General features: G+C 34.8%; 1 protein-coding gene across 6 annotated transcripts in view; it reads left to right on the forward strand.

The window, feature by feature from the left end:
- BBS9 (Bardet-Biedl syndrome 9) overlaps nucleotides 1-12,536 on the forward strand; it is a 326,659-nt gene that overhangs the window by 39,268 nt on the left and 274,855 nt on the right. For all 6 annotated transcript variants that reach the window (XM_052792624.1, XM_052792616.1, XM_052792650.1 and 3 more), the window contains one exon: nucleotides 555-684. In XM_052792624.1, coding sequence (XP_052648584.1) covers nucleotides 555-684 — 130 coding nt within the window. The remainder of the gene's footprint in view (nucleotides 1-554; nucleotides 685-12,536) is intronic.

Here is a 12,536-nt window from a genome sequence, read left to right on the forward strand (position 1 = left end):
CAAAAACTATCTGATAAATTTTTACACCATTTTTTATTTTAGACTTACAATATCATTTTAGACTTTATGAATATGATTTTAACAATCTTCACATTTTATACTTTCTGATTTAAATTATATTATAAATAAACCCTATAAATGCATACATGTTTAATCAGTATTCACAAGTCAATGAATTAATGAAGAGTATAAGTAGCTGATATTTAACCAATGTGTATTTTGTCATATCTATCCTGGCATGCCAACATGGCAGTTATGAGTCTTTGCTCGTCATGTTTTAAATTACCAAACATGGCTAGCTAGAACCTTGGAAAGTTGTGGCATGTGCTGTGTAGTATGCAACTGAAATTGGTATCCATAATTAATCACATATGTCCTTGGTTATTGTCAATGTAACTTTCATAACTTTTGACACTGTAATTCTATTAAATTCATTTATAACAAGTAATGGCTTAAAAGGAAAAGGAAGAAATAGTGTAATGATACAAGCCTCCAAGAAAAGTACTGGCTTTTGAAAATCTTTCATCCTAAAACTGTTTTTATATCTTTAACAGTGAAAGAAGGAACAATAAACACTCTAATTGGAAACCATGGTAAAATGTTGAATGTTTATCAAGATGTTACACTGAAATGGGCCACTCAACTTCCCCACATTCCTGTATCAGTGAAAGTGGCAAATTTACAGTAAGTAACTTGTTAAAGTTTACTTTTTTCAGATGAATTTCCAGTTGTGAAATTTGCTTCTAGATCCTATTAAACACTTGAGGTATGTAACAAAGTGACTTGTAAAAGGAAAATTCAGTGTTTTTTCTTTGTTTTGTAAAATATTCCTTTCATTAATGAGCATACTGTTAATTCTAGAATAATACTAGAATTGCTATACTGTGCTTTAGATTTTTGGTTTTTCTTGAGTGAAGGTAGAACCTGGGGTCTCATACTTCCAGTGGAGTAGTTTCTTCTTTAAAAGAATGAAAAGTGAAGCTTTGCAATCTGGTAAGATCCTTCCCTGAGACAGGAAAATAGGGAATCTCACTGGAAATCTGTTCTTCATTAAGCATTTAAGAGCATATGAATTCCAGAGATGATTTGTTGGAACAGATTATTACACTCCAATGTTAAACTGTGGAAATTAAGGAACTGTTTAAATTGCTGAGGATTGTACTGCAACAGACCAAAACTTTCTTTAAAATGCACAGACAGGTCAGGGAAAAACTGGCTGGGCAGGGAGATCAAGTGTAGAGAAATTACGACATACTGATAACTTGTGCTGAGTCTGTCACTGAAATAAGCAAACTACAGAAAAGTTCAGCTAGTGTTTTTACAATCCATCTTATGCCTGTACTGTGTGCCACCAGAGCTGTGGTGAGTGCTGGCTGCCCAGTGCCTGTGACCATATGGGATGCAGTAGGAGTGGCCTTGTCAGGTAGATAATTTCTGATCCCCAGCAGGTTTGTGGCTGCTGTGCCAACATACGCTGGATTGTTGAATACTTGATCATAAGTTGCGCGTTTTATCTCGTAACAAATGAAAATGCAACATCTGACTAACTAGCTTAACTGACTTCTGCAGAGTAATCTGAGGGATGTTTGTGTTGTGTTTGGTACTAGTGGTTACTTAATGATTTTTTAATAATTTAGAATTTAAATTTTTTTTAGACTCTCTGGAGAGAGTTGTGCTGGCTTTCATCTGACAGGTCTTACAAGTAAAATATAATGAATAGTGTCAGTGGGCCAGTTAGTATAAACCAAAAGTTAATTATGCAGGATATGACAGTACATCTTTTGAAGTTCGGAAAAATATTTGTGTCAGAAAAAATTTGAAAAAGGCATTGATTTTTACAACAGCGGATTGTACTGACATTTGTATGTACCATTATTTGTTTGGAAACTTATACTATTGAACCGTCTATTTCAATAATGCCTCTAAGAAGTGTATGCAGATTCTGGCTGTTCCATGTGAACTGTAACACTCAGTAGTTTGATCTTAGTGAGAATTTTGGGAGCCTACTGATTTGTCCCAGATCATTTTGCCGGTTAGATTTGGAATTCCCACAGACCTACTAATGCTAGGGTTTGGTTTGGGGTTTTGTTCTGTAGAGGGTGGAGAGACAGCAATCTAGTTATACAAACTTCTTTATAAACTTTATACAAGTACTGGTAAATGAAGGAACGTCTTTGTGTCTAGACCCAATGGCCTGAAAGGCAGGGAGAAGTCTAGGGCATATGTGTTTCAGAACTATGCTTCTGTCTTTCTCTTTAAAAATAGTGGTATGCTTGTACTTCTTTCTGACATTAAAAATAAAGATGGACTAAACAGCAAAAACTATGGTAAAGATTACAGAGGTAGTAATTTGGATGAAATAAAACATACGTTTTTTCTAAAAAAAAAAAAATAAATTTGAAAGGGAATTCTTTGTGAGCCAATGTGATAATTATTTTCTACTACTCCACTCAAGAGAGGTCTCAGTCTCAATTGGGGCCTCTGGGCACTACTGTAACATAAATAATATTAAGTACTTTAATCAGCATAGAGTTGTTAATCCTACACTGCTGAGAGATTGAAGTGCCTTAAATATGACATATGTCAATTAATTACTTTCACATCCTTTCCACTTTTATTGCAATAATACTTACAAAGTAAACGGAGTGTTCTGAAAGCAGTTTTCTCGACAGATCATATATATTCATCTGTATTTTTTGTTGGCATAATGTCTATTACTTCTAATGTAATAGCTCTGGCTTGCTGGATAAGAAAAGCATTATTAGAAGCTATTTTATATAAATGCCTTGGGGCAGGGGTAGTGATTGCTTCATAAAGGCAGTCATATACTTTATCCTATAATCTTGATAGTCTACTTCTAAGATCAACTGTTCAAGTGCTTCGGAGAATTCCAGCTAAGTAACTTGTGTTTCTGGTTTGTGCCCCTCCTTATTCTTTATGAATTGATTTTTCCTCTTACAATAATGTGAAATGCAGTATTTTCCTATTGCAATACCACTAATGTAAATAATGATAATAACACACTACAACATGCATAAACTGCATGATTTCCATCACATTCTTAGAAACATGCAAGGAAAAATGAATCAAAGGTAAGTGGTTACTTACAACATTTTTTGTGAGGTGTCTCTGCGCTCTAAAAGTGATGTATTTTTAAGTCGTTTAACTACACTTTTTTGCCTTCTCTTAAAACCTGAATGCTCTCTGTCAGGAAGCTGAAAATTTCCTATAAAAGCTTGTGATCAGAAAATTGAACTACAGGCAAAAATTTGAGAGTTTATCTCATTCTGGGTTTTACCTGAAGATCTCTATAACTATGATCACTGAACTGGAAGTTCCGTTCTAATCATTGTTATAGAATTTTGTCCCTTATTTTGTTAGAAGTTTGTTTTCTGGTTCTGTTAATGTATAGTAGTTACTAACTGTTTATGACATTGTTTTAATGTCCAGGGGACTCCTTACACTGACAGTTTGGATTAAACTGCTTCAGACTTTGTCTCAGCACAAATTCATCTTCCCATTGATAAGCCTGCTTGGACAGTTATATTTTTGCATGCCCTGTGTTGTCATCCTTGAAGTTACAGCTGTGCAAAAGCATTCTTCCAAGTTAAAAACCTGTTTTTGCGATAGGAAAGCATAAAGCCTTTAAATCAGGGACTTTGTTTCTCTGAACATTTTTAAAGTTCACTAGTCTTAATTTTACTACTTGGTTTTGTTTGTACACAGTCTTCAAGTTATATCTGATAAGCCTGTGAATGCTGAAAGGGAGCCTGACTTTTTTCTTTTAAACTGAAATAGACTGCAAACTTTCCCAAATACCTCTTTTTTCAAGTCAGTATTTTGTGATGTCCCTAATTATGGTTCTTTGTGCTTTCAGCTATTGGCTAGAAATGAAGTCTGGTGTTATCTATATGGCAAAACCCCGTTGATTTAATGTAGAATTTATCAGCAGGCACAGTTCTAGCAGTAAACCAGCCTTCTCTCAGGGTTTAGGTGATGTGTAGTGGGAAAGATACTTCTTCCCTCTCTGTTTAATATACTGGGGACTCTTACTACTTTAGGCACCAGTTTGTCAGTAAACTTCATGTTTAAATGAAGGGTATTTTCACCTTCAGCCACATTGGAATTTGATTAGAAATACCCCAAGGAAAAAACTTTAGAGTCACCTGTAGTGCTTGTCTATAGGTAATCAGATGCTTTGCATATGTGGTGCCTCTTGCTTTTTGGAGCTACATCTGGGAATTAGAATACAGGAACCAACTTTCTTTTGTGAGCCTTTATATGTACTACTATATCTGTGAGCAAGAGGACTGTTCTTCACGGAACAAAGATTCTTGAAGCAAATAACCCACAAAATGCCATGTATGCCTTGTAAAATGTGAAGTTCCTTTTATTACAAGGGGTTGACAGGTATGGACAAGTTGGTGAAAATGACTAGAATATTTGCTTTCACCTTCATTTATTTGACAGATAAATATCATTTTACTTGGTAATGGAACAGCATGTTTTTTGAAGAGGAAATATAAAGCAGTCTGGAGAGTTTTTTTGTGCAGAAGTAATTTATCACCTCTAAAGAATAAGAATTTCTGAATTTCTTAAAATATTAAATTTCCAGAACCCAACTTCTTAGCTTGAGTTAAGCTAATAAATAGATTTTCATTATTTGAGATGGGGAAAAAAAAATATTCTTTTTAAACAAAAGTAACTGTTAAAAAGCCAGGAAATAAAAGTAGACTTTATATGTTCAAGATGGCAAGCAGGGCTACTTAGTAAGCTTTATCCACACTTTACTCTTTATGAACTTCAAGTCTGCCTAGGTTTATACTGAGGAATGTTCCCATAAAAATATCACAGGGTTCCATGTATTCACCACTGATTCTGTTTTGCTCAGTTTGCAATCAAAAAGTGATTTTTGTTTTCCTGCTAATTGCTAGCATTACAACTGGCTGTGGTATTTGAAATTTTCTTAGGTAATTTTTTGTTATTGCTTCTCCAAGTATGGTCACTGCAGGCTTGACTATAGGGGTCATGCCTGAACTCCTAACATTGGTGGTGTGAACCACCAGCCCATTAAGACTGTATCACATATTAATGTATTTATCAGCCATCTCTTAAACCCAGCTACTGGCTTTTGGTGTTCAAGTTTTGACTTACCCTGTTACGTATTTGATTATGGATTCTACTGAATTAGAGACTTAAAGTAATTAAATTTGCATTGTGTAGGCTGAGATGCAGGACATATTGCAGCTTACTGAATCACTTCAAAGTTGCTGACTTAAGATGCTATAGTAGTGTCCAATTTTCTTACTATGTATAAGACAAAGTAATTCAGTAGGTCTAAAATTTCTAATGTTGTTCTTGTATGAGTCCTTCTTCCCCTTGCAGAAATAATAAAGAAGCAGAGACTATTTGACTAATGAAGGTACTGAAAATTAATTTTCTATGTGATCATGTTAATTAGTGTTGAATATTTGTATTGTCCTATGTGGTGCTGATAGCCATAGCTACTGCACTTCCCCGTCTCTTGGAAAATCCCCACTTGTGTTACGGTTACACAGGTACATTACAAGAGAATATTGTACAGTCTTTTAAAATACTTACAAGTTAGTTTTGGAGACAGTGACTTCTAATTTACTGAAGCAATAGTCTCTTGCTATGTGCTGAGTTATCGTTTTACTTCTAGCTCCCTCTTTCCATTTCTTTTGCATCTTTTCTGATAAAAGCATGTGTAATATGAATAACAGATGAGTAGTGTAAAAAGATGTGTACAGTTTTGCTTAGTTATCTAGTAATTTCCAGCCTGTTTTGCTTGAAGGTAGTGTCTTTGACTTTTCTGTTTTGCCATATACTACTACTACAAGTGTGTGGCATTCATTCTCTATAACCAGGGATGACCACTTAAGGATACTTACAGAACAAAGTGGGAAGTTTTTTTGGCTTGATAGTCTGATGTACCACCTTTGAACTGTCAGTGTTATTGTTGGCCTTGGCTATTTGAGGACCATGGGAGCAACAACTGAAAGCAAAAAAATTCCTGATGCTTTAACCCTAGGTTCAAAAGAGTATGTGAGGAAGGGTTGGGTGTTTTTTATGGCTTAGTAGTTTACTGTGTATTCCAGTGCTCTGTTCCTGTCCACTCTCTCCCCATTAGTCTGCAGCTTGACTGCAAGGCTGAGAAGTATTGCTCTGGTGACTCTAACCAATAAATTGTCCCTACACCACCTCCAGTGCACTTTAAGCATAAGCCAAGTGATATGTGCTGCTGCACTTCAGGATTGCTAATCAGTTTGTGTTTTGAAGGGAAACACACTACTGAAAGAGACATTTATTGTGTTTATTGCACTTAAAAACAATCCCATCTTTACCCCAACACTGAACAATTAAGAATTTTACAATTATTAAACCATCCATGGAGAGAATCACTTTTTTGCCTTCCAGAAAAATGTTTAATACAATACTCCTTTTGGATTTTCTGATTTGTTAGTATTCCATAATATTAGAATGACTAGTAAGAGATATGTGGTTTGTATACTTATTTGTTTAATGAGGTAGAAAGTCCCTGAAGATGGTTGTTCTCTGGCTTCACAGAATCAAGACTTGTCTTCTGTGTGTGAATAATAGCTTGAGCCTGACATAGTTAACGTGCTTGTAATTTGTGGCACTTTATCTGAATAAGTTTATATATAAAGTCTCTGATTCAGCAACCTGTCTCCATAAAAAAGAGAACATAAGCTAGTGTTAAATTCTTTGTTTTGACATAGGATTAATTCCGAGATTTGAACTGATACATAGCCCAACAGACTGATCAGTTTAATTTAAACGAGGTACATGAATCAAAAGATTGGAGTTCAGAATTCTGGTGTGTAGCCATTGGTTGAAGTTGTGCTTTATGAAGTTTTAGCTTCCAATATTTTTTAAAGAAAATTAAAATCTGCAATCAATTTGCAAGTGAGAAAATATTGGCCTGGTCCAGATACGAACTTGAAATTAAAACTTGTTTTCGGGCACAGAGTCATAGTACATTGGGTGGTTAGATGAACGTACTTTGTGTAGCTGGGCTCTCCAAACAGTAGAAAAGCAACAGGAACTGAATTTAACTGAAAAAAAAAAGAAGAAATATTGCAGCTGAATTAAGTATATAAGGTGTAAAAGTGCAATCACATATAGGGTGGAGTCAAAATAAAACTCCTTTCGTTGAATTTTTTAGCTATCCAGATGCTTGAAAAGACTTTGTTCTTCGTTCCAGCCCATCTGTTATTCCTTATTATAACTGACATCACCACAGCTACCACAACTGTTAAAGAATCACCATATAAAAATGGCAAAACTTACATATAAAACCAGCAAAACTTAGCACTTATTACATGGTTTTATGGAAAGAAAACTGAAGGAATCAAACTTTATAGTTTGTTGAAAGGTTTTTCCTTTTTCTGTATAGTAGTACTGTAATAGAAGCAATGCCAGTTATGACGCACAGTATGAACTGTTCAGTTATATACATGTATATATATATAAATTTTTATTTGAGTGTTCTGTAAGAATGTTGCCTGATCTGAGAAGTTAAATGCAGAGAATTCTAGAATCTTTCTACTTAAACATAACTGCATTTTAAAGAAATGTTTTTAAGAAAAAAAAAAATTGCATTTGTTTTTCATCACTAAATTGCTACTGGATTGTCAAGAAATGGCAGTACAAAATATTACCCTTTTAAAGGTCTTTTGAAGAGATAATTTTAATGTGTGTAGCTTAGCCACAAAGTATGAATGTGATTGTATTTCTTTTACCTTAGTAGGATTCTGATCCTGAAAAAGACATAGATGTGTCCAGCATATACTGTGATTCATGACTGGGCTTTCTAGCAAGTTAGTTTCAAATGGTATTTACTGTATGATATTAAGCACATGCCCATATTGCCAGTTCTCCTAATTTTATTGCATGTCATTTACTTGCTTTTTCAAAAAGCCTACTTTTTACAGTCATATGGTTTTGTAAGGGTTTCAACTTAGAGTAACACTTAAAATATTCCTACCCTCATGATTCTAGCGAAAGCCTTAAAAGTGGAAATTCTAACTGCTCAAGACCAAGGCGGCAAGTAACTCCCCCTCTACTATTTAAAATAAAATACTTGCTTTTAAACAAATAGCATGGGGTTTTTTTGGGTAACCTGCAATTTCTCTGTGCCTGTTCATGTTGTGACAGAGTAGAATATAACTATATCAGGTTCTGAACTCAGTCTTGGGGTTGGGTATTGAGTAGTTGGCTTGAGTTTATGGATGTATTGTGACACTTGCTCTGCCCATGGAAGTGCTGGACATCTTGTTTGAAAAACAGTTATTATGAACAGTCTAAGGCTGTTGATTTTGAAGGTCTTGATTATTATGCTGTTAACATGAAAGACATTTTTTCGTACAAGGACCGGCAGATGGGACATTTATGTTAAGCTATGGAGACGAGACCCAGCTAGCAGTGCAAAGCGCCAGAGATCCTTTTAAAGAGCAGCTTTGCTCTTTACAAGACAGGATGAAGGGACAATGATAAGTATTGTTAAAAGTAATAGCGTACACACTTTCTCCTGCCTGAAATGCTGGTGAATTTTGAAGCTTGCAGGCACATCACTGTCAAACTGTGAAGAGACAGAGATGGAAATTAGAGTTGAGTGTTTTCTAAGTTGCATAATTATTCAATCCTTTCAGAAAAAATCTGTGGGAAAGACATCATGGTTATTTTTGTTAGCCTCTTCATAGTCTGTGGGTAGTTTAATTTTCATCATACACTGTCTAATATTAGCTTGTATGAAGCCAATGGTTAAGAATAAGCTTTATCTAAAACAATAAACTTACTAGAGTGTAGTTTTATCTGTATAGGACCTTGTATCTCTATTGTTGGAAGCAGAGATGCTAGGGGCCTCTCCAGCTTGCCCAGAGTGAAATGGACTTTAACCACTATCTTGAAGTGGGAGAATAGAAGGTTTAGATGAATGATAAACTACTGAGGCCCTCCAGATCCTATATTCATGATGCCATAACTGCTACCTTTTGGTATATCCTTTGAGCCTTTAGAAGCTGCTATATACCTGTCTGCCAGTGAGGGAGTCTGGCCTTGAAACAGATTTCAGACTTCAGCGAAGGAGGTGCAAATGAAGAAATATGTACTTCTTGATGTAGCTCTAAGAGGGAATGAAGCATGGAGATGTTTTAGGTGTGTCACAGTTGGTCTTAATTTGTTTCTTACTGCTAACACTGGTACTGTCATAAATGAAGTCACGATGTAATTTCTTTCGTTTCTTATTATTTGGAGCTCTGACTTAGAGGCTGCATTCTTACTTAAAGTAATCAGGTTTTCTTATCAGTCCTCACATTCATTTTCAATTCAGATAATGCCATTAAGTGTCTTAGATATGGAACTGTGATAATAAGAAATGCAATGTGGAAGTTATGAACTTTTCCTTGAATATATTATACTTCAGAGCTCTTTACATTTTTTTTTTTTTGCCTAAAGCAATATCATATATTTCTGGAGACCTGTGTGATCACTCTATTCTGTTTTTATTCTATTTCGTGACAAATACTAATTTTCATTTAAATTTGCTTTTTCTATAGCTGGCTACTTTAATAAAACCTTCTCTGCTTTTGAAATAGTTTTGATTTTATATTTAAAACAACAAGAAACTAAGTTGGTTAATCCTTCAGATAAAAATTAATTTTATATGTAATTTGTAGCATGAGCTTGAATCGTGTGTCTAGCCTGTCTATACCAGTATGCGTGTTCCCTGCCTGAAGGAACCAGAAGATGATGTCGTGCATGGATGTCTGTCCCTCTGCATGCACTGTTAAATCTTAACCTGTTAAGATTCCCTTACATTTAAGCTGTCAAGCTATTACACTAACCCTGTTAAAAAAAACCAAACCCCAAAAACCTGCTTCATTTAACGTGATATGGTAACTTTTAGGACTCTCCTGTGCGAAAGCTGTGTGCCCTCACAAGTCTTGTTGTGCTGCCCCGCAGGTGGCAGTAGTGGTCTGGCAGAAAAGACCTCGACCCAAACTTCTGTGAGTGGTGTTTGTTTTTAACTTGGCAGTGAAAGTAAAAACAATTACTTTCCATTGCTTTTTTTCATTTTGTTGTTTGGTGCAAGATGTTCCTTTTTATTTGGTCCCTGGATGGCGTTTGGCCTTTTAGGCAAAGAGTCTCTTTCAAAGAGAAAACTACAGAAGCTAAAGACTTGTCTGAATTTGTTGTGCAGTAAGGCACTAGTTTGCTGTTTTGCTGTGTGTTGTCACTATGTAAGGGTGCTAGTGAAAATGTCTTCACTCCCAAGTAGACAGTGAAAGTACTGTGTAAGACCTGGAAGCTGGAGAATCCTTCAGCCATTCAAAATGTCAACACTCTGGCCAAATTCAGGTTTTATTCAGTTCTTACTTTCAGTGGATTTCAGTGCTTATAAGAGGGGATAGGTGTTGACCTGTTGTTCTAGTCGTAACTTCTGTTTTTTTAACTGCTTTTCCACTGGTTATCAAGATGAAATCATGTTTGATTTCCCTCTTCCTCTTACATGTATTTCATATTTTTTTAAATTAGATTTGGTATTCTGTTAAGATCTGCAATCCTGAACAATCACAGAAATGGAAAAGATGAAGAATGCCTTTCTGTAAAGCAACAGCACAAATTATGTACCACTTAATGATATTCAGTGTAATTACATGTTGTTAAACGATTATAATTGAACACTATATTAACGTTATGTTTGCATACCCTCTGCAGAGTGTGCAAAGCATGTTAAATACATAACATAAATAGCCTTAAAAGAATTTTAGTTTCTGAGAGCAAACAAATTATCTGTTTTCATGTGTAATAGCAGAATGGGGAAGTCTTACACATACAAGTATTACTTTTGATGTAAAGTTGAACAAAGATTTTTTTAATGAGGAAGGGCTTTTCAAAGGAGCCTGAGGGTGCTCCACAGATACCCCAAACCAGTTAAAAATCGGTGGTAGCTGGCACTGAGTTGCATGAGGCATATTTTAAATATTCAGCTGAAGGTCTGATTTTGGAGTGTGTGTTTAATATGAGTAAGATGGGCTTTTGACTTTTACTGCCATTAGTTCATGTTAGAAAATTCTAATAGTTTATTACTCCTAGTCTGATCTTCCTTCAGCATTTTATCAAATACTTCACACAGTTACTGCAAAAGTGACATTGAAATGGTAGTGAAACTTAGAACAATTTGGGTTTTCAAAAGCACTAAACTAATAAGCGATATTGTAGTTATGCTCTTGCATGTAATTACTTCAGAGGATGATAAAATGAGGGGACAATTGGATTCAAAATGCTTAAGTGCAATTCAGGAATTAGTTTCCTAATTTAGTAATTTATAAATAATACACTATCAATAAGGGACTGAAAGTAGTATTGCAGAGCATCTTGTTTTCTAAAATAATTGGTATGAGTAATACCAATTAAGACTACTTCTGAAATTGAGGTGGAAGTTTTATGTGCTATTATAAATATAAATAAAGCTGTAAATGGTGTCAATAACCAGACCTTGTCCTAAGAGTTGTCCAAAGCTTAGCTTGTGTCATTCAAGTAGAACTCAGAATTACAGATTCAACTTCTAAGTCAATTGTTCGAGTGATCAATTTGGTATTATATAACTGGAAACATGCAAAGCATTTTAATTTCTTCGAGAATTATGTTGTGAGCACTTTGTTTAGTAAGAGAAGACCTACAAAAAGCATTTGCTGTTATTATTACCCAGAATGCAATAAAAGAGAGTTTTTCAAGTTATTGCCATATGTGTGTAGGAGTTGCTTTGTACTGTAAAGTTATTTTAGATACCAGAATAATTTGTTTCATACTTTGAGTTCCTCACTATTGAAGTGTCCCATTAGATTTTCTATTACTTTGACTATTGTGTAATATATAGTTTACAATAAAAGAAATTTAACAAGTAATTGAAATTCCAGGTTGTGTGCAAAATGTGCCAAATGAAGTAATGGTATTTGCAGGGTTGTTGTATGAGTGCAGTAGCTGTGGGGAAACTACTATAAAACTGTTAAATATGCTCCCCCTCCCCCTGCTGTCTTTAACCACTCTTATAAAAGCTTGAGAAAATAAAGCAATCTTAACTGACTGACAAACATTCCAACAGAGAAATTAATGTATTGTAAATCATATGTTGTAACTGGTTACTCATATTTTTCTTATTGTTTCTATTGATGTACAAATTCATGGGCAGCTTTAACAAGGAAAGATTACATGCTTTATATGACAGTTGTATTTGATGCAAAGGCAGTGTCTGCTGTAAGAAATTCTAAGTATGGGATAAGAGCACATTATTGGCATGAATGTGTCACCTCAAGATTATGAAAATAAATACAAGCTTTTAGTTTAGTTGAGTAAGCATTTTAAAAAATAAAATGAAAGTTAGCGTTCTCCTAACTTTTGCTGTTAACATTTATGCTAGTCTTTCTTTACTGTTCAGTTCCTCTTCTGTTTAGGAATAACCTTCAAGTTAAGCAAAATGTTGGCAGTACTCC

Source organism: Harpia harpyja, chromosome 1, assembly GCF_026419915.1.
Source record: "Harpia harpyja isolate bHarHar1 chromosome 1, bHarHar1 primary haplotype, whole genome shotgun sequence".
Taxonomy (NCBI): Eukaryota; Metazoa; Chordata; class Aves; order Accipitriformes; family Accipitridae; genus Harpia; species Harpia harpyja.